This window comes from Gambusia affinis, linkage group LG22, assembly GCF_019740435.1.
Source record: "Gambusia affinis linkage group LG22, SWU_Gaff_1.0, whole genome shotgun sequence".
In the NCBI taxonomy this organism is placed as follows: Eukaryota; Metazoa; Chordata; class Actinopteri; order Cyprinodontiformes; family Poeciliidae; genus Gambusia; species Gambusia affinis.
In genome coordinates this window covers 3,118,663-3,141,210 of record NC_057889.1, presented here as the reverse complement: position 1 = coordinate 3,141,210, position 22,548 = coordinate 3,118,663, and the positions used below count along the sequence as shown (strand labels likewise).

The following is a 22,548-nucleotide window of genomic DNA, read 5'->3' as shown; positions in this document are numbered from 1 at the left end:
ATTTCCAGGTTGATGATCTTGTTTGACAAGAGTCTCAAATTATTGAAATAAAAGCCAATTTTTTACAGATATTTTCTGTCATTTTTAATTTTTAAGGAAAGTGAGGAGAAAATTAAATATTAGAAATTTTATGTTTAAACCACATCGGCCCGCCTCGGTACTGGTCATTAAAACTCCCACCAGATATTTATAAGCACCTTGTTGCTGTGTGTGTGTGTGTGTGTGTGTGTGTGTGTGTGTGTGTGTGTGTGTGTGTGTGTGTGTGTGTGTGTGTGTTTCTGTAAGGGGAGGAGTTGATCATGTGGTATTTGTTTGGTCATGTGACTGTAATCGGAGGCTTGGTGCTCCTTGTTTTGGTGTGAAGTGACAGCAGGTGGATCGGTTTGAGCAGCATCTGCAGTGTTTGTGTCCGCAGCATCACAGCTGGGCCTCACGGAGCTGAGATGGAGCCCAGATAACAAGCAGGTTACAGAGTTCAGCTCGGGCCTCGCTTGTTTGGCTCAAAGTTTGTAACAACCGTGAGCGTAAAGCTGACCGTAAGCAACAAAACAGAGTTGTAAAAGGATCTCCTGATCTCATCAATCCTGCAGAAAAATCAAACGATGTTCATATTCTCTGGATTAAGCAGTTTAGGATTAACTTCACAAGTTTAAAAAGTGAGTTAAAGAACAGAGATTTTAATTGGCAGGTGGAATAAATAATTTCTTATTAAACATGAGGTGTGAAGACAAACTGTTGGTAGTGGGAGCCTTCCTCTTCCTCTTCCTCCTCTTCCTCCTCCTCCTCCTCCTCTTCCTCCTCTTCCTCCTCCTCCTCCTCCTCCTCCTCCTGTCTGAGCTCTGCGTCTGTATGGAAACTGAGCAGCCATTTTAGCAACCTGCCTGCCGCTGCTGCTGCTTTCTTCTGCAGGAGCTGCTTTAGGTGTTGGAGTGTTTGAAATCCCCAGGATGTCAGCGGACACTCTTCGCTTTCATTTAGCTTCTCTGAATCTGGAATTATTTCTGCAAGATTTCTAAATATTCTCCTGTGCTATTTGCAACATTTTGTTCATCATTTATGAGCTAATTATTTAAATCTTTCTTTATCATCTTGAAATTAACATAACCCTTCTTGAATTAACAGAATAAAACCCTTTAAAGTCTGAGTGATCTTTGTATTTGCATCTTTTTCCCCAAAATTAATTGAATTGTTAGAATAATCCATTAATTGATAACTAAAACAGATAGTGTTGAATTATTTGCCTTTCATACATCTGCACTTCTGCAACAATATTCTTTAAGATGGTGGACCTAAATTTAATTTAATTTGTTTTTATCAACTTTGAAATTATTTTTTGAAATGGAAAATCAAATAACCATACATGAATTATGTACAGAAAGAAGTAGTGTTGGGTGTGTTTCTGCTTCATTAAAGTATGTTTAAATCAGATTCGGTGCATAGATGCTTATTATAACTGATAGGTTTTTCTGATATAGAAATAAAATCTGTGTATTACTGTAAGTGAATGACCTCTGACATACATATTTTACATTCTCTCGTCTGTTTCTGACGTTCTTGCCCGACCTTAAACTTTGTCCCTGCTGGTTACCGTATGCTATCTCCCCATATGCAGAACATAAACAGTGGCTCAGCCTTTGCTCTTTATTCTAGAAACATAACAATTTATGTTTTTATGTCCCACCTCAGTTAAAATATACACAGATAATTTCAATTTGTAGTTATTATTGTCATATTTGTGCACAAACAGCTGAATAAAGAAAGCAGACATGTCACTTCTCTGTTTATTCTGTCACTTTCTGTTTTCACATGGCACACCTGAATAAAATGCTTATTTATATATTTTTATATTTGTTCATTAATATCTGTTAAATTGTGAAGGATTAATAAAAATAAAGGGTTAATCTGGATTATTTGAACATAGAATAATCCTGAGTAAGGGTTATTCTATTGTTACCAGTTTACAATTTCATCTCGACATTTTTGTGGTACTAATGTGATAACAATCAAGATTATGATAAAAAAAACTATTTATAACTCATTCTTTAGGTAACTAAAAACATTCCCATTTGAAATCGGCTTCTTCAGGGTGCAACTTAAAAAATATGATTTATATTATAAGCTGAACTGCACACAGTTTATTTTCTCCTGACATTTATTTATTGGACGTTTATTGGACGTTACATTTGGCTGCCTGGCAGTTGGCGGTTACCATGGCAACCGGTAACTGAGCTCCCCCTCAACCCCCCTGTCTTCTTTTGTCAGGTTTAGTATGTTTTGAACTGTTGGCATAGTTAATGTTGTGCATTTTAGCTGTTTTAATTGTATATATTGTTTATTTGGGTAGCTTTCATGTTTCATATTCTATTCTGTGTATAAAATAAACAGCTTCTGCATTGAAATCAGTGTCAGTCTGATAAGTAAAACTGTTTTTGCAGTTAATGAAAATAATTTTAAAATTCCTGGAGTTAGTTAAATTCAAGGCTTTAATTGCATATAAAATATGAAATTTAAAGACTGCAATTGATGATTATTTTTGCTTTATTGAATATTGTGACGATTTATCAATTAATCATATCAAAAGAATTGGCATATTTTGTATATTTTTTTTGTATGATATCATAAATTTTATTAAAAAAAAAATTTTTTAAATAAAAAAAATTGCATTTAGGTATTTTATTGCCTAAAATGTAATAAAAACATTCCACTTGTACGCTCAATTATTTGTAGCAAAGGATTCAAAATAAATTGTGAAAACTCAGCCATTTCTGCTCGACTTAAAGTTAAAGTGTTGAGCTGATCTGTTTATTTTTTGGACTAACCAATTATTAATTTGATACCAAAAGGTGCTTAGTAGATTTTCTAAGGACCTATGGATGGAACATATTTACAGACAAAGAAGGTTTTATTTTTTTATGTTAAAAGCAAAATGCATATATTTTTGTCTTAAGTTCTGCTCTAAGAATGTTATTCTTTTAGCAAATTGCCTGTTTTGAAAGCTCACTCCAGTTAATCGATTACTAAATTAGTTGATGATTATTTCTATAATAATCACTATTAATTATTTCATTCCTAGAAAAGCTCCAACGTCAGATGCAATGAACTGAAAAATGTAGAGTTAGAAACTGGAAGGAAAAGTTTGCTGACTGTGGCACATAACTTGATCTTTTGTTGAAATACCATAAAAATCTGTAATAGTTAATGGATTTACTGCCAATGGCATTTAAAAAACCATTTGTGCACTATACATTGACTGTTGATGGCATTATTACTGTGAAAAATGTCATTAAAAGCGTTAAATTTGATTAGCAGAAACTTTATGCTAACCCGTTTGCGTTTCTGGAGGCCATGTTGTTTTTGTTTGGTCATGTGACCAATGTTAATGCCGACACACTGAGGCTGCCCTCCTCAGCACCTGCCCGAGTCCTCCGCAAAATCAATTATTGCCGTCATTGATCTATCTGTTCACTGGAATGTGCATGACTGGATCTTATGATTATGTTATGAATGGTGGGACTAATTTGTACTGAATGCAGCCAACCGCACTATGCAGTTTGTTCTCTTCACACCAATATTGGACATAATGTCGTTTCCTCAGAGCGGTTCGGTTCTATTTAGTCTGTTTCCATAGTAAAAGTGGCCTATAAAACAGGACAGGTCTGAAACTGCTTTATCCATGCTCAGGATATTTTTGATTTTGATGTGGTCATTTTTGATGTTAGCACCTCCTACTGGTGTGGCATTGGTACTGTTGGGTTTCCTATTAGAAATACCAATATTTGGTGTGGTTCAGTTTGCTATTTAGCCTGTTTCAACTGTAAAAGTGGCCTTTAAGATGGACCAGTACCACACCGTTCTTTCTTCACTTGATGGTCCATAGGACAATGACACAAAAGAGTGAAGCGACTGACGTCACCCAACACAATCATTTCTAAAGTATCACTACCGAATCAGCGAGTTTGATTGTTAAATATTGGGCTGTGGAAGTCGAAAGCAATGTCTGGATTTCACTGCTCTGTTTATTTTTACCTGCACATTTCAGGCAATTTAAGACTTTTCAGCTTTTTATTAATGTTGATATTTATGTTCTTATTTATCATGAACTCAAGGCAGTAAGCTGATTATTCTGTTTATCTTTGAGTGTATTGGGGCTGCAGATTATTTTAGTAATAAATTAATTTATCTATTATTCTGACAATTAAAAATAAAAAGCATTCTCTAGAAACGTTTTGGCTTTATTTCTGCTCTGAATATGTTTTTCTTTTAGAGAATAGCCTTGTTATTATTTTCTAGTTGACAATAAATCGTTCACAAAATTAGTTGACGATTATTACAGTATTTGATTAATCACGATTAATTTGATGAATCCTTTCAGCCCTGGACTGTATCGGTATGGGAAGGACGTTTTTAATCAATCTTGTCTCACTGATGGTGTTTTCTCTGTTGTCCCCTCCATGTCAGAGGCCGGCTGGCTTCTCCCTACACCTGGGATGGTGCCATGTGACGGTACGGCGGCGGAGCCCTAACCTCACCACCGGCGCTCCATCACCTCGACTTTAAGCCGTTTGCCCTCCAGTGACCTCACCTGCAGAGTCCCCTTCACTCCTTTTATCTGTGGAGAGAGCCCAGAAGAAGGCCCCCAAAGCCACCACATGACTCATTCACTGGAGCCCTAGACCAAGTAGGTGCGTCAGGTTGATCCATCCAAAATGTCTAAAATGTGTTTAGACTGCAGTTGATAATCTATTTCAACAATCTGCCACTCCAGTCCTGAGTTTCAGCTTCTACTCCTACACGTACAAATCAAACTGTAAATCAACTGTTTGTATGTATATCAAATTACTGCTTTGAATGTATACTCTAGTTATCAATGAATTGAGTGCTATTGGTGATTATTTCAGTAATCGATTAATAACGATTAATCCAATTAATCCAAATAGGCTCGTAAAAATGAAAATAGGAGCTGTAGACCATTTGAAAAATTCACCATACCCATTTTTATCAGCCCGCCTGATGGCCAGTAGGTGTGTGAAGCAAAACGAAGGAGGACTAAACTTATGAATGATCAGATTTTTCTTGGATTGTGGAAATTAATTTCAAAAAAACATCTTTAATTGTATCCTAAAAGCACAATATTTGTGCATTCCCTTCTTTCTGCAGGGTAAGACTCAAAGCTATGCCACTTCTTTTGACTTTTGAAGTTTGATCAGAGTTTTTTATTTTTTCTTTAGCCCAGAAAACACAATTCTGTTTCAAATATTTTTTTAAATTAAAATGTTAAATTTGACAATTATGTTTTGTTTTGTTTGTAGGCCTGAAAGATAAATTCACCCAAAAATTATTGCAAAAATAATAATGTTGTATTTTTTAAACTACTTTCAATTTTACAATAATAATGGCATATTAATGCAAGTTAAAAAAACTTTAATTTCTTTAACAGTCCAACTGGAAAACATTTCAAACATAAAAAATTAAAACAACTGGAACAATAGTAGTTAAAATAAATTATGAAGTCTCTGTAACCAGAATTACATCTCAAAAATATTAATCATTCAGTTTAGACTGGAAAATCGGCCAAAAGTGCCAGTTGGTACTTTTATCAATTCAAAATATTTTTTGTTGGATTTTACATAAAATTTTGATATCTTGCACATTAGCTGACAAAATGAAAAAGAAAAAGCAATGCTGTGTTTTAATAAAGCATAGAAAAAAAAAATAAACCCCCAACAATGCCATTTTGGCAGTTTTGTTGAAGTTCAGGTTAATTGTTTTCTTAGATGTACCCTCTACTTAACCTTTGCTTCTGTTCGTGGCGTTTTCAGATCACTGTTGTTGTTTTGATGAGGAAATATAAACCTGGTCAGATTTCCATGCAAAATTCAGTAGAAAAATCACCACAATTCTGACAAGGATGTAACTAGAAGTGGGAGTTTAAGCTGTTGTGATTGAGTTTTCTGTGTGTTTATGTTGGTACTTGTTGCACAAATAAAGGAGCGTCTGGGAGTCTCTCTAACTTCAGACCCGTATTCTATACACTGAGGACTTTGGCTGCGTGTTGTGGTGTCTGTGGAGCTGTGTATGGTCCAAGGTTATGTCTTACTGCTGGTAAACATCCTGGTTCTGGTGTACACAGATGGTGGGGAACAATGGACTGGAACTGGACGGAGTACTCTGTTGGAAAAACGAGGAACACAACAGTTTGTTTATGCGTTTGGATGCAAATCTTCAATATGACGTCATATCTAGCTTTAATTTTCTGGTCTGTCAATAGAGTGAAAATTTTCTCACTGTTGTTTTACTTCCTCTGGCTTCACTTTAAAACACTGAATTGGTGAAAAGTGACTGTGATCAATTCTTCCCACTGTAGGTACATCCTCACCAAAGAGGGTTATTGTTGGTTATTGTTGGCTAAGTGGTGCTGTGTTCACTGATCAGAAAAAGATTAGATTCTGGAGCTTCTGACGGATCATTTTTTATGGTATTTAGTGTTTGGAAAGGTAAATATTTTTTTTAAAACACATTCTTCTAAAAATTATCATCTCTAAGGATGAAAAAGTGGTGGTGATCTACAGTAGAACTCCAGGAGCGTGTTTCAGTTATTTGTGAAAATTCACCTAATCGAAGATTTTTTTAATAGAGCATATCTTAAATATTTGAAAGAAAATGAAGCTTGGAAAACTGGAATACCTCAGTGCATTGATAAGGATACATTCACACCTGCTTAGTCCAGTTTAATTGAACTCTAGTTCATTTAGCAAGGTGTGAACGCGCAATCGAACTATGTAAAAAAGCAAATGCTGGTCCATTTAAAAATCAAAATGTTGATCTGGTTGAAGTGAACTATGGTGCGGTTCAAAGGATTATGTGAACTCAAAGTTGACCAAAGCAGGAAGTGAACTGCACTGCAGGGCATTCTGGGTAAATGCAACCAAAACCAACATGCTAGGCTAGTAGTAGCCGGTCTTTTGCCAACAACAAAAGAGAAATCCTACATCCCCTCCATTTTTGTTTACATTTTGTGAAGAAGGAAGTTGCGCTTACTGTCTAGTTTTTGTCTAGTTTTCTTAAGTTCTTGTTGCAGCGCCCCCACAGGCGAGGAAGGGAACAGTTGCTATTTTGGTCCCCAATCGAACCAAATCTACCGGACTACAATGTCTGAAAAAAACTCTTTGCTTCTGCAGTAGTGCTAAAATCCTGATAAGAAACCTTTAAACGACTCGGAGTGAATAATTTACACATTTAATAACAACTGAGCTCAGAGGGAGTAGAATGACTTCTGGTTTGTCATGTGAAGAATTTGTTCTGGTGCATTTATGTAAATTACTTTTTTAATTCATAGAAGATTCAGAATTAATTTACAAACTACATCTATGGGTTATAAAATCCACCTGATTGAGGAGTTAGTTACGCTCTGCTTCATGTGAAAGCCACGTGTGAACATTTTCCCCAGCAGACCTGCACAAAACGAGCTGCTGCTGATTTCACCTGGTCCACATGACCATCAGCTCCTCAGAGCGTGATGAAGAAAGGAGCCGGAGGTCTGGCTGAGGCTGTTTACTCTTTGCTTTATGTCCTGACATTCAGGAGGGGCCGGCCTTAGCAACAGTGACTGAGCAGCTTCTCAGAGGCTGAACCATCTCCCAGCAGCAGAGAGGGGTGCACACGTTTCACTCTAAAAAAAAATCTGGGAATCTCTTTTTATTTTAAGCTAAATATACATATTTGCAGCTTGAATTTGATGATTTATTGAATTTTTAATCAAAACTCTTTAGTTTTACTTATGTAACTATCCCACATCTCTACTGCTTTCACCTATTTTCATGTTTTCCTGATTTTTTTTTTTTTTGAGAAAGTTCACAAATGAGGAAGTGAATGAACTATTCAGTCTGCCAGTTTTTTTGTTTTTTTTGAAGACTCATCTCCGAATCATATTTCCCTCTCAGTCACAACATGATGCTCCAAATTAGGATGATATTTAACCGTGGCATCCCTTCCCTCTTTTACCTCCTTCTTTTCCCACGATTTCTCTGAAAATCCTCCATCTCTCGCTGCCCACTCTCCACCTGGTGGTCTCTCCCTCGCTCCCCTTGCAATCCATACATTTGCACGCTTTTGGTTGGCTTTCTGTGCGATGGCAGCTTGCAGGATGGGAGGATGACGGAGGGAGAAACCCTAAAGAGGCGACGGTTGGTGTTTGTAATGGGGCGGCTGCGGATTTTACGTCTCAGAAGGCTGACTCTGCTTTCGCTGCTGCTGTTTGTTCTTCATCTTTGCTGACTGAAGGCTCAGTCCTCCTCTTCCTCCTCCCCCGTACGTCACTTACAGAGAGGAGGGCGGGAGAGGTCAGAAGCGGCAGGAGGCTGACCTCTTCTACAGGTGTGTGTTTGTGCACAATAGGAGCTGCAAATTGTTTTGCGTCTGCGTGTTTTCTGCAAAACGTGACATGTGGGATGTGCTCAGCCTGCAGCTGTAACTACTGATGGTCGCTCCTGTCACATGTTACTGGGTTCAAAAGTTGTTGAGAGCATGTTATTAAATGTTAACCTTATTGATCAGAGAAGGAAATCTATTTATATTTTTGGAAATAAGGAGTATTTCTTGGATGTAGTCTTTTAATTTAAATGTGCTAATGTTTAATGTTGTCTTGATTTACACACAATGATGCATCAGCCTGGGTAACTAAAATGATAGTTATTGGAAAATAAAGAATTATTTGCATGATAAAGTAAAAAGAATCTCTGATGATTAGTCATTTTTATTTACAGAGACTTCATAATCTATTTGAATATTTATGGTTTTTATTTTATTTTTATTAATTGTTTTTTATTTTGTATATTTAGTATATCTTCCGGTTTAAGTTTTTCATGAAGTTTATTTTTTGCTGGGAGAGTAAACTTGCATTGCTAAGTTATTATTAATATATTTCTTGAAAAATGCTCTCAAAACAAGAATATTGTTGTTTATTGCAATCATTTCTGGGTCAATTTTTCCATCTAGCAAAATTTGTTATTGTGACAGAGGCCTATGCACCAATCTGATATTAATATCTGTATCGATCCTGATATTGAAAAAATCTAGATAACGGCAGATCTATTCAGTCTAAATCTATTCAATTCCTTTTTTAAAAGAGAAATAAACAGTTTATTGCCTGAAATGCTACACAAGCTTTCCTTTAGAGATCACTTGTAGCAAAAGATGCTTCTAACATCAACCCTTCTTGTTTGACTTATTGATATGATGTAGATCTATTGATTATTTGTATTAACTGATTAATAATTGGATATTAAAAAGTGCTTAATTAGGAATTTTTAAAACATAATTAAACCAGGTGAAGCTAAAGGAGTTATGGGTAGAACAGATTTACAGACATTTTTTTTCTCTTGAATGCAAAATGTAAATATTGTTTGTACAGTTTTTTTGCTTCTTTTTTATTTTGCTTATTTATTAGTGTGTTGCTCTTTTAGCAAATGTTCTTTTTTCAGTCTCTGTCTTTTAGCTAACGATTAATCAACTGCTAAATTAGTTGAAGATTATTTCATCAGTCGATTAATCACAGTTAATCTGATTAATCGTTCCAACCCTAAATCAAATTGAATCCCATAACATCCAAAATAGTTAAATTCACATCCAATCACATACGTTGTGCTTCTAATTTCAGTGAAATAAAATAGTTTGATTATATAATGCCATATGGTGGAAGGTGACCCCACTTAACTCTTTTTATTTTCTAATTTAAATAAAAAGCAGCTGTGATTCCCAGCTCCCAAACACGAAGCTGATGTTTGTGTTATCTGCAGAGTCGTAGTGGAGCTCTCGTTTTCCCGATATAGAGGATGCCTCCTTTATCTACTGGAGGGGAGTGAGGGTGATTTGAGGTAAAAATGTAAACGAGGCTAGTCAGGAAGAATTATTGTCCTGAGAGCAGCTTGACCTCACAGCCATACTTTATACTTCTGTAACAATCGTGGTGAGTTTTATCCTGCATTTCTGTTCTGTGTAGCTGATCAAACTTTACAGATTTGTGCTTAAGATGACTCAAATTTTCTTTAAATTGGTTAAAAAATAACTTTATTTTCTGGACTTTTGATCGTTTTTGACAGTTTCTTCCTTTTAAATCAGATGTTTTCCCCCTTGGAGCTGCATGTTGATTAGAACCACTAAAACGACTTTACATCAAATTTGTGACGGCAGCACAAGCGTTTTAACTTTAATGCAACGTTTGCTTTAATGGATCCTTCAGAAACCTTGTTAACTCCTGTATTTCGGTAAGTGTTGCAGCATTTCTGTTGCCATGTCAACCCTCCTGATGAAACCACAGAGATTTTGCTGCTCAGATATTTCCCACTTTGGGCTCACGTTGATGAAGAATGTGAGAAAAATGACAAAAACCTTAAGGAGGATGTTGGACACGTTGTAACTCTGGTCTGGATTTTGAAGTATTTTCCAGAATATTTGGATGAATATTTGATTCCAGTCTCCACTCATCCATATTTTCACACAGGTTTTTTTACTTCATGTTTAAAAACAGATGTGCAATAAATTCATATGTTTATGTAAAAAAAAAAAAAAAAAGATTAAAATAAAAGACTCAAATCATGAAATTCTGAAACTGGCACCAGCAGCAAAGTGACCGGCGTTCAAAGCATGTAGTCACAAAATATAAGAAAACCACAATAAGGTCAAATTTTTTAACAAAATGCAGTGTCCAGTTATTTAAGAAAGCATTCTCTGATCCAAAGGAATGTGCAACGGGGTAGGATAATTTGAAAATTTTACAAAATGCTCAGATTTGTACATTAAAAACAGGCTATTTACAATGAGTGAAAACAGTAAAAGTCGTGTAAATACCAGCACGGATACAAAAACCTCTAGCAGTGACGGTTACAGTCCGACAGCTGCTGGCAGGAAGGATCTGATGCCACTTTGTGCACCCAGGATGCAGCAGTTTGTCATTGAAGCAGCTGAACTTTCCTCAAGTGGACATGGACGTTATGTAAAAACAATGCTAATATAAACTTCTAGGATGGAAACTTGTGATTTAGTAATCAATTATTCTAACGATTAATCGATTAATTGGAAAAAAAAAATGAGCACATTCATTTTTTGAATAAGAAAATAAACATTTTATTGCCTGAACTGCAGAACTACAACATTCCCTTAGTGAAGACTTGATCATTTGTAGCAAAGGCTGAATCTTTCTGGTTGATATAACGCTACAGTGGAGGGTTAACATATTGATTATTGTTTTAGATTAACTGATTAATAACTGAATGGCAAAATGTGCTTAGTTGGGGATTTGTTTTGTACTGAATTTTAACCAAAAATTGAAGCTAAAACTGTCTGGATAAAACATAGTTACAGACAAAAAGATTTATTGCTTTTTTTTAATCTTCAATACAAAATGTTTCTATTTTTGCACAGTTTTGGTTTAATTTTTGCTCTGGATGTGTTGTTAGTAAATCCACTTGTTTCCAGTTCTGTGCTCTACATCTTCATGTTCTTGTGAAGTTGTAGCTTTTTCTGCAGAGATGATGATGACAGATTAGAATAAATTGGATGACATCTTAGTTTAGTGTCGTCTGTCTTCACTGTAATAATACCGTGTAGGATAACAAATCAAAATAATTTCTCTGTGTATTTGAGTGATCTGACTGATTTGTTGTGCTTGATCAGCTCTTAAATTGGTCTAAATGTCCCAAAGTTCTTACTGCACACTGAAAGCACAAGCTATGCACGACTGGAAGCCGCAGGATTATATCAGGATTGTTTTAAAGTGATTGCAGATTCATGGATGAGCTCCATATTCTGATTTATGCCTTGTCTAATCTTGGAGGGTGTTTAATTTCCTCTGTCCTATATATCTCCCATACCTCCTGGGTCCACATGCCATAAACTTAAGTGTTGCTGTTATGCAAGTTTGAGCCATTTAGCTTCATTGCATGTACCTGCAGCTGTTAATGGTGTTTCTTCAGGATATGTTTGTTTGTCAGCTCCTGTCATATTTGATTTTTTTGGCGATAGGAGGATTTTTTATTTTTATTTTTTTTTTTTGAGAAATTGTTCTTTAAAGTTATCAAGATGTTTTAATTAAAATGCAAGTTTCTCCTGTGTTCAGATCAGTCTAAGCTGAAAATGAGTGCGGTTGGGGAAAGCCCCCTTGACCCTGCCACGCCAGAGTCACGCAAGAGGAAGGGCTCGCCATGCGATACATCGGGGCAAAGGTAAGCATGCAGCCACGCTGCAGCACTGATAAACATTACGTCAACAGAGCTGAGGATCATGCAGGCTGTAAATCTTACAGTGATGCGTAAAAACATGAACCAGATTGCATTAGAAACAGACGGCTGCAGTTTGGGGTTCAGGCTGGGAGATGATTTGCTGAGTAATGGGAGAAAACAGGAGTTACTCAAACTTTACTGCAGTTCTGAAAAATAAAGTGTTTCTGTGTTGTTGTTTTATAACTAATGCAGTTTGTTGGTTCGTCTGAAACCAGGAAGTTTAAGGTTTTTATGGGATTTGGGTTCAAGTCAGAAGATCAATAATCAATAAATGGTTTTAGTGATTGAAGTTTTTCCATTCAATAGTGTCCAACTGATTTCCTTTCCACTATCCATCCATCCATCCATCCATCCATCCATCCATCCATCTGTCCATCCATCCATCCATCCATCTGTCCATCCATCTGTCCATCCATCCATCTGTCCATCCATTCATCCATCCATCCATCCATCCATCCATCCGTCCATCCATCCGTCCATCCATCCATCCGTCCATCCATCCGTCCATCCGATCGTTGGTAAAAATGTCACATCATCCACAGTGGTGTTTCTCTGTATTAATATGTGAAAACAGAGAAAGATTATATTTTATTTTTTTCAGATTAAGTAAACATGCCTATTAGTGGATTTACTCTTATTGATAGAAAACATTAATAATATGATTTTATTTGCCGGTTATAGAGATTTATCTCATCAGAACTTTAAAAACTATGTTGAACTTTGAAAATTATAACCCATACAGCTGCATAGGAGAGATCTATCATACTACAACGTTTGTAGTGCAGCTTATTTGAGTCCTGGAGGCCTAAAGGTTTTCTACCCCAACGCGTTAGCCGACCAGAAACCTGCATCACATGTCACGGTGGTGACATGTGATGCCGATCCACATACCGATCTGCAACCGATCAGCCCCACTGCATGTTTCCGGAACTGCAGTCCAAGAATGTGCTTCTGCACTGCAAAAGCTCAAAATCTTACTAAGTATTTCAGATCCAGTTTCTGTGTGAATATCTCAGTTTTGCCTTGTTGAAGACAAAACTATACTGACTTAAAAGTAACTTTTCAGCAACAATAGGAGCTTGTTTCAAGACAATAATTCCTTAATATTGATTGAAAAGTAATTTCACTTAAAACATGACATTTTTCCCATCTTATAAGTTAAATAATTGTCCAGTGCAATTATAACTTATTCATCAATATTAAGAAATTATTTATTTAAAACAAGCTCCTAAATCTTTCTGGAAAGCTCCTTGTAAGTTAATTTAAGTGTACTAATTTATTACAGGATAAAAATGCTTAAGTTTTTGCAGTGTGCAGGAGTTAAAGTTACGTTTTCAGTCTAAACATGTCAACATAGGGAGGATTTAACAGTTCAAGACCGCGAGCAAAACTGAACAGATATGAAGAAATGTTAGTTTTTACTTTAAAAATACCCAAAAATCTGGACAAAATGTATGTTATGCATGGGCTTCTTTTCTGAAAAAAGTTTAAAATCCTGGACTAAACAAAATATAGAAACAAATCAGATTGTTTTTCTCAACAGATGAAAATATCAAACGTAATCACTACCCTGCTAGTTTCCCTGCTAGTAATCCTGTCAAAAATCTATTATGTTTGCCATTTCTGCTCAGAAATTCCCTTTTGATTATTTGTTTCCAAACTGCTAATAGATTAATTGACTGGTGGCGTCGGCTCTGGCAAACATCCATCTTCCTCTGTCCAGTATTTCTCCCCGCTCAGCAGTTTGCCATGTGTTTCTCTCAGCAGGATGGTGAATTATTGAGGGTATTCTTGTCTGAGCACATCCTGCTGCTCTATCGCCAGCTTCCCATTTTTCACTCCTCTTCCTCCCGCTTCCTGTCGTTCACAGACAGGGTTTTGAAAGCTTCATTATTGAGTAATTAGGGAGTTTTTTGCCTGCAGGGGCAGCTAATGCTTGAAGCTTTAGTCCAGCTTCTATTCAAACGGATCACAAAACCATGAAAATTATGTTAGATAAATGTTTAAATACTCAATTCTGTCATGTTATTTAATTGTCTTTCATTTAAACAGAAATTACAGGATGTAACATGGCAAATGGATGTTTATTAACAAAATGCTAAGGTGGGAGGAGATCAGCAGTGATCTCACAGAAGCAATTGTTGCTGTTTGGGGAGATTTTTTGATGCAGTTTAACAATTTAAAATCTATTTAGGATGGATGTCTTTATCCATCCATCCTTTTTCTAACACTCTTGTCCCCAGTGGGGTCTGGATGTGCTGGTCTATCTCCAGCTAACGTTCCGGGTGAGAGGACAGACACACACACACACACACTCACCTAGGAGTAACCTGGAGAGAACCCACCATGCACAGGGAGAACATGCAAACTCGATGCAGAAAGACCCCGGACCGGGAATCGAACTTCTTGCTGCAAGGCAACAGCTCTACCCACTGCACCACTGTGCAGCCCAGTGTAAATGTGCAGGTTGTAACTTTGTCTCGGTGAAATTACAGTCCTGTTGGGCCAGTAGGAACAGAAATGGCTCCCAGATTTATTTTTAAAGACTTGGCTTTGTCCGTGTGTGTATTTTATTTATATATATATGTGTGTGTGTGTGTGTGTGTGTGTGTGTGTGTGTGTAAAATAAAAGGCTGGACAGGAAAGTGGGTAACAAGAGAGGGGGAAGAGTTGTGGCCAGGACTTGAACCTGCGACGGCGGCATCAAGGACTCAGGCCACCATATTTGGTTCTGCTTTGCCCCTACGCCACCGCAACACCTCAGGGCTTCAAGAACTTCTGAGTTGACTTGGATTCAGCCCAACTTGACTTGGCCCTTGGCAACAGCTTGCAACTCAACTTGGACTTAAATGACCTTGACATTTGTTTCGACCTTCAGTAACTTGTGACTTGACTTGGATTTGCCCTCAATGACTTGAGATTTGACTTTCACTTGCAATCAGTGGTCTCCACTTCATTTTATTTATGTATAAATGAGATTTGTCAAGGAGTCGTGACCTACAGCTCATTTGTTTGCAGCACTGTGGAGAAGCGGAGGCGGGAGCTGGAGTGCCGCTACATCGAGGATCTGGCTGAGCTGGTATCGTCCAACATGGGCGACATTGCCAGTCTGAGCGCCAAGCCGGACAAGTGCCACATCTTGAGGAGCACCGTGGACCAAATCCAGCAGATCAAACGGCGGGAGCAGGGTGAGGAGAGCCACAGCTTTAGAACCTGATGTAACTGTGACCAGCATGAGGCTTCTGCATCGATCTGAATCTCTTTCCTCCTGACAGAGAAAGCAGCTCTTCTGTCTCCAGACGACGATGTGCAGAAGAGCGACGTCTCCTCTAGCAGTCAGGGTCTGGAGGAGAAAGAGGCGTTGGGGCCCATGCTGCTGGAGGTAAGCAGAGGATGAGTTCACCTTGGCCCAGTTTAGTCCGGTTCGTTTGGGAATGCGCGATCGGACCCTAATAGGCATCAGAAAAGCAAACTTTGGTCACCCTACAAACTTAGTTATCAGTCCTATGAAAGTGAACTCTGGCGCAGTTAAAATGCAAATGTGAACGCCAAGCAGATGGTAGATTCCTCCAAAAGCAGGAAGTGAAATACTGAGCAGGGCATTCTGGGTAAATACAACCAAAGCAAAGGTGCACGGGTAGCGCCAGCTGGAGAAATGGCTTGTGTTCTTTTACCAAAGATAAAAATTTGCTAAAATCTGATGCCACTCCATTTTGTTTACATTTTGTGAAGAAGGAAGTTGCACTCGGTGTCGTCTTTAGAGGTTTTCATGTAATTCCCTTCAGTGATTTCTGGTGTAGCGCCCCCACATGTGAGGAGGGGAACACATTTCTCAAAAACTTGCTGAAGTATGTCGGTACTCCATTTTGTTTACATTTTGTGAAGAAGGCAGTTACACTCGGTGTGTGATTCAGAGGTTTTTGTACCATTTCCTTCAGTAATTTGTGGCTTAGCGCCCCCTCAGGTGAGGAGGGGAACAGCTTTTTAAATTAGTTTGGTTCATTTGACACGATGCAGTATGAAAGCAAACTGCAGCAGCTGAAAATGTAACAAATGTTGAAACTTTGATCCCCAATCGAACCGACTCAACCGGACTATCAGGTGTGAAACCAGCCTAAGTACTCAGATTCTCCTCTGCTGCCTTCATCACACTCTGTCTAAATTTTCATGCAGGCCCTGGACGGATTCTTCTTTGTGGTCAACCGCGAGGGCCGCATCGTCTTCGTTTCCGAGAACGTGATTGGTTACCTTGGATACAACCAGGAAGAGATGATAAACTCGAGCGTCTACACCATCCTCCACGTGGGAGACCACAATGAATTTGTTCGCAATCTGCTGCCTAAAAGCCTCAGTGAGTGATCTAAGTTTGAATTCATATGGAGAAGAAAGAAAAAACTGGCAGAAAAGCTGAGAAAAAGTGAAATGAAGTTCATTTTGTGCCTCCGCTCAGAGCTGCAAAGTAAATCTGGGGCGTAAACTCTACAGAGGAAGAGCAAACGTGGGCGAGTGTAATGAGAAACAATACCTTCATTCAGCGCGATGAAGTTATTTCACTGTTTGGTTTTGCAGAACAACCTTGAGGAGAGATTATAATGAAAATGCAGATAACTGGGTGCAGCAAACGGCAAGGTCGAACAGCTGCGTGTTTTCATTCCAACAGCTGCAGCCGTCAGAGCAGAACGGCGTTTTTCCTTTAGGAAAGGTGGAGTCTCAAATAATTTACACGATCAATTGTTTTCAGGTGAAGCCGAAGAGTTTTTGCAGCCCTAAAATATTCAGAACGTTAAACCGAAAGGTTGGATCAGTTTATCTGTGTTGATCGATCTGTAGATATTGTTTTCTAGAGTGATGCAAAATACAGAAAATGATGGATGATAATTCAATGGATGGATAATTCGATGGATAATTGTGTAAATAAATATTAGATGAATGAATGAATAAATAGATGTTTGGCTGTTCTCATGTTTAAAGTGTCTCCTCTTCTTCTTCTTCTCTCCGTTTCTCCGTCCGGCCAGTGAACGGAGCGCCGTGGCCACAGGAAGCCGGCCGCAGGAACAGCCACACCTTTAACTGTCGCATGCTGAAGCGGCCGCCGGACGAGGCGGACGCCGAGAACCAGGAGGCGCGGCAGCAGTATGAGATCATGCAGTGCTTCACGGTGTCGCAGCCGCGGCCCGTCCAGGAGGACGGAGACGGTTTGTCCTCCGTTTGTCCTTCGGCTGCAGTAAAACGTTCACAAATTAAACCAAACAAGATTCTCTCTGACTGCGATTTTCTGAAGTCCTGTAATGCAGACTATCTCAGGAATTAATCCAATTTAAAAAAATAATTGGTTTGGAGCAACTTTGTTTTCCCGTGGTTGAAAGTTTAAAGTTTTTCTTGAAGTTTGATGTTTTTCTGGCCCTGCCGGTTGGAGCATCAGTAGACCGTCTCCACTGGTGCAGTGGCCTTGATAAATTCTGTTATGCAGTTTCTGCATTGCAGATTTTTGGCTGCTCAGATCTCTGGGTCTTTTTGTCATTTTGGTCTGATTCGGCCTTGGAGGCTGTCAGGCCCCTTTCCCGTCTAAATGCAGGAATTTATCCCCTTTACTTCTGCTCCTTTGAAAGAAAGTTACTTATGACATGTAATTAATCTCTTACTTATGACATGTAATTAATCTCTCTGAGGTTTTCTTTTGCGTTTCAGACTTGCAAAGCTGCCTGATCTGCATCGCCTGTCGGATTCCACGCAACGAGTCTTTTATTACAAAGCAGGACCCGGCAGGTAAAATCTCCCACAACGTATGCAGGATCCCAGCAACGCTCAATTTATTCCACCTGGATGTTTCTAAATGTTGCCCTGCCAATAAATTAAAATTTATCAATAATTCTTACTCAAAAGTGAGACAAATCTTCTCTCAATTTAGGTGAATTCTGCAATAATCTCTCCTTCTGCTCAAAGCTCCATTATAACCTTTGACCTCTTGTGTTTTAGTGGTTTTGTGGTGCTTCATTTAAACAGCAATGACTCAAAGGTACAACAGTGTATTAGGGTGTCAGCGTTGTAGAGATTTGTTTGTAGAAAATTTTGACTTTTCAGACTCAGAAAATTTGAAGATTTAAAAAAAAAAAAAAATCTGAAATTAAATGCAAAGTGAGATTTTTCTAGTAGCTTATTAACATTTTAAACTCTAAGATTTCCATAGTTTTTCTAAGAAAATTTTTTTAATTAATCTCAAAATTTGTGAGACATTTTGAGATTTCTGGCAAATTTTCAAAATCAGACATTTTCATGTATTTTTTTCCAGAAAGTTTCTGAGGCAAAGCTCAGTTTTTGTTTTTTTTTTTGGCAGAAATGTATTCATATTGTGTGTTTTTTTTCCTTTTATTTTTTTATCTGCAGTGGCCCTAACACACTATGCAATAAAACAATAATTTCTATCATTATTCTTACAAAGGATGCCATCTCCCCTAAATGTAATATCTAAATTTAAAGCCTTAAAATGTGTCAAATTCATATTAAAGACCAGGTTGGCCTTTAATATGTTAATCAAAGCTCTTAAATTTTGTCTTGGCAAGAATGTTTAATCGCCCATACTCTATGTTTTATTTTATTGTTGGATTTTACTGCCAGGCAAAAGTTTGAGTCGCACCAACAACTCACTGCTAACGTAGCTTTGCTAGCAAGCTAGCTTTTTGTGCCTGTCATGGCTTAGTGAAAATTTATGGCCAGTTAGCTGGGTGAAGTTCGTATATTTCTGTGAAGATATAGGTCTAAATTTGAATTAATGGTCTTAAAAAGTCTTAATTTTGACATATGATCAATATCAATAAGGTCATAAGTCTGACAGGGCATTCAATGCCTTCTTGGTGAAGAAACTTCGCAATCCTGCACAGTGTCCAAATGGCCAGAAAATCTCAGAATTTTTCACTAATTTAATATACTTACTTCCACGTAATTGGAAAACCACACAGAGCTCCAGATTCTTCCTGGAATTTTGCACGAGGAAATCAGCTTGTCGGCTGCTGCAGCTCAAACTGATCTTTTGTGTGTCGCTGTGATCCAGGGAAGATCATCTCCATAGAAACCAGCGCTCTGCGAGCGACAGGGCGGCCTGGCTGGGAGGACCTGGTCAGGAAGTGCATCTACGCGTTTTTTCAGCCGCAGGGCAAGGAGCCCTCGCATGCCAAGAAGCTGCTGCATGAAGGTGAGCAGCAGCAAAACCCACTGACGCGTCTAAATGCATCTTATGCAGCTTCATTAGCAGTAAACAGCGAAGCTAAAACCGTCACGTTGCAGAAGCTTCATCATTCAGACTGATTGTTTCAGACACAAAATGAAGAGTTAAAAGGAATTACCTGCTTAATAAAGTATGTGTTTCATCGAAAATAAAAATTTAGAGAGAGTTGAGTGAAAGGACAAAGTGTGGCACCAAAAAGATAACACAAGTGAAACTCATATTGTATAGATTCTTTACACATGGAAATATAACAAAATAAATGATTTTAAAAAATTTGGGTTGTAATTTTAATTATTTTTATTATAGAATATGAAAATTTAGAGGAAGTTGAGTGGAAGGAAAAAGTACAAATGGGTATCACAAGTGAAACTCATTTTGTGTTGATTTTTTACACATGAAAATGGAATATGAAAAGATCAACAATTTTTTTGTAATTTTGGTGTTTTTTTTTTTGCTTTTCGAAAATAAAAATTGTGAGAAAGTTGAGTGGAAGGAAAAAGTACAAATGAATACCACAAGAGAAACTCATATTGTACAAATTCTTTACACATGGAAATATAATAAAATAAAATATTGCAAGAATTTATTTTATTTTTTGTAATTTTGATGTTTTGTTTGTAGAGAATAAAGAATTAGAAAATGTTGAGTGAAAGGAAAACGTGTGGTAGCAGAAAGACACCACAAGTGAAACACGTATATTGCATAGATTCTTTAAAAATGCAAATATAATAAAAAATATTTTTAAAAATATTTTTGTATTTTTGATGAGCTTTCTTTATAAAAAGTGAAAATGTAGAGAAAGTTGCTTAGGAGGAAAGAAGCATGTGAACAAAAGGACATCCAGACAGATTTGGGGGATAAACATGTTGGTAAAGTTAGAGATGATCGTGTAGTTTAACGTTTCTCTGTGTCTGTCAGTGATGGCCCACGGCACCGCCGTCAGCCCTCTGTACCGATTCACGTTAAGTGACGGGACGCCGCTCAGCGCTCAGACCCGCTGCAAGTTCTGCTGCCCACCAAAACCCGACGTTCAGCCCTTCATCATGGGCATCCACACTATTGACAGGTATCCCACTGACACGAATCAACAGTTTTCCTGCTGAAAAAAAAACAAATCCTGTGGATTTTCTTAATGTTTTATACTTTTTTCCAAACCAAAGAAAGTTAAAGGAGAAAGATATTTAGATTTTTAAAAGTTTGAAAAGGTTCAAATTAATCAAGCAATTAATCGTCAGATTCGTCGATTGCTTCTTGCAGAGAAGAAAATCACACATTCTACTGATTGTGCAAAAAGGCTATTTTTTGCTATTGTTAATAAAAGAAGATTAATTGGATCATTAAATCCAGTTAAGAGTTAACTCTTAGTATTTAGTTGTGATTATTTGAATAATCAATTAATCATGATTAATCTGATTAATCGCCTTACCCAGAACTCTTCAAGTCGCGTAGTTTTACCTTTATCTGGTTCAAAATTTTCAACAAAAAAAAGAAGACAAAAAATATCTCCTATTGAGCACCTTTTTATTTATCAGTCAATGCAGGAAATAATGAGCAGATCAGCTTGTAGAAATGGACAAGTTTTTTTACACGGTTAAATTAAAAGTATTTTTTGTCTATAAACACATCCTTTGCTTCTCTCTCTCTCTCTCAGGGAACACAACACTGCTAGCTCTCAGGAAAACACTAACCCCAGCCTTCCTCCGACCCCCAGCAGTATTGCTCACACCCCGTCCCGGTCCCCTTCGCTCCCCCCCGGCAGTAACTCCAACCAAGGCTCTGTCCTTCACGCCAACAACAGCGGACACAACCCCTCCACACCAACAGGCTACCTGACGCCCAACCGGACCAACTGCCCCCAGGAGGTCAGCAGTCCCTCGGCTCTCAGCAGCCCTCACACAGCCACCTCTACCTCGTTTATGTCGCCCAGGATGCCGCGAGCCAGTCCTGGGTTGGGGGGAAGCCCCCGGGTCCCGGGGAACCCCTTCTCCCCCTCCACGCCGGGGCTCCAGTCCCCTTCGGGGGCGCCGAGCAGCGGTGGGTCGGCAGGGTCTTTCCCCTTGTCGTCTCCTGGACTTCAGAGACAAGCCAGTATGCCCACCGGCTCCTCCACTCGCCCGCTGTCGGCAAAGCCCCAAAAGGGAGCGGGAGGCGGGGCAGAGGACTCGAATAAAGCCCCCCTTCCATCTGCCTCACCGCTGGGGAACCCCAGAATCAACCAGCTCCTGGACAGCAGTGTCACTGGAGCTGAATCCAACAACAACAACTCATCACCTCATCCTCCTCACCCCTCGCTGGGTCCTCAGTGCCCCGCTTCCCACAGCAGTCTGACGGAGCGGCACAAGATCCTGCACCGGCTGCTCCAGGACAGCAGTCCCAACGACGCCGCCGCCGCAGAGGATGGAGGGAATAAAAATGAAGTTGAGATCAAGAAGGAGCCGCCAGTCAGTCCGGCGCTGAGCACAGCGTCCCACAAGTCCAACTCCAGAGAACCGCAGGACCACCAGTTACTACGATTTCTCCTGGATACGGACGAAAAGGTGATTTTCATTCATTTCTTAATCTCTTTCACCAGCAGCATCTCAAAAAATGCAGATTCTAACAAGAGCTGGAACGATTAATCAAATGAATCATGATTAATCATTTATTGAAATGATCGTCAACTTTAGTATACAGACTCAAAGAAGTCCATATGCTGAAAGAGCAATCCACTCAGAGCAGTAACTAAAACAACTGTGCAAAAAATATAAACATTTTGCATTTGACATAAAAAGTAATTTGTCTGTAAATATGTTGAACCAAAAACTCCTCAAGTGGCTTCGGTCTAACTTCACCTGGTACAAATTCTACAATTCAGTCTCCTGTTAATAACCTTTGCCATCTAGTTATTAATCAACTAATCCAAAATAATCAACAAATCATGTATTTATAATATTGTATGAAAAGACTTGCATAAAAAATATGCAGAATATGCCCATTTTTATCCGATTAAGCAACAGAATAATCAATTAACTGAGAAATTAATTATAGAGTAATCAGTTAGTTCTCAGAATA

At 38.3% G+C, this 22,548-nt stretch overlaps 1 protein-coding gene across 4 annotated transcripts in view; it reads left to right on the top strand.

Annotated features, from left to right (window-relative positions):
• Positions 1-22,548, top strand: part of ncoa1 (nuclear receptor coactivator 1) — a 42,584-nt gene that overhangs the window by 4,108 nt on the left and 15,928 nt on the right. For 3 of the 4 annotated variants that reach the window (XM_044106456.1, XM_044106455.1, XM_044106453.1), the window contains exons 2-11: positions 4,459-4,682; positions 12,113-12,218; positions 15,294-15,463; positions 15,551-15,657; positions 16,449-16,626; positions 17,291-17,470; positions 17,964-18,041; positions 19,324-19,464; positions 20,416-20,563; positions 21,149-22,034. In XM_044106456.1, the coding sequence (XP_043962391.1) occupies positions 12,130-12,218; positions 15,294-15,463; positions 15,551-15,657; positions 16,449-16,626; positions 17,291-17,470; positions 17,964-18,041; positions 19,324-19,464; positions 20,416-20,563; positions 21,149-22,034 (1,977 nt within the window). In that variant the 5' untranslated portion in view covers positions 4,459-4,682; positions 12,113-12,129. The remainder of the gene's footprint in view (positions 1-4,458; positions 4,683-12,112; positions 12,219-15,293; positions 15,464-15,550; positions 15,658-16,448; positions 16,627-17,290; positions 17,471-17,963; positions 18,042-19,323; positions 19,465-20,415; positions 20,564-21,148; positions 22,035-22,548) is intronic. The other variant, XM_044106454.1, reaches the window with a different exon arrangement.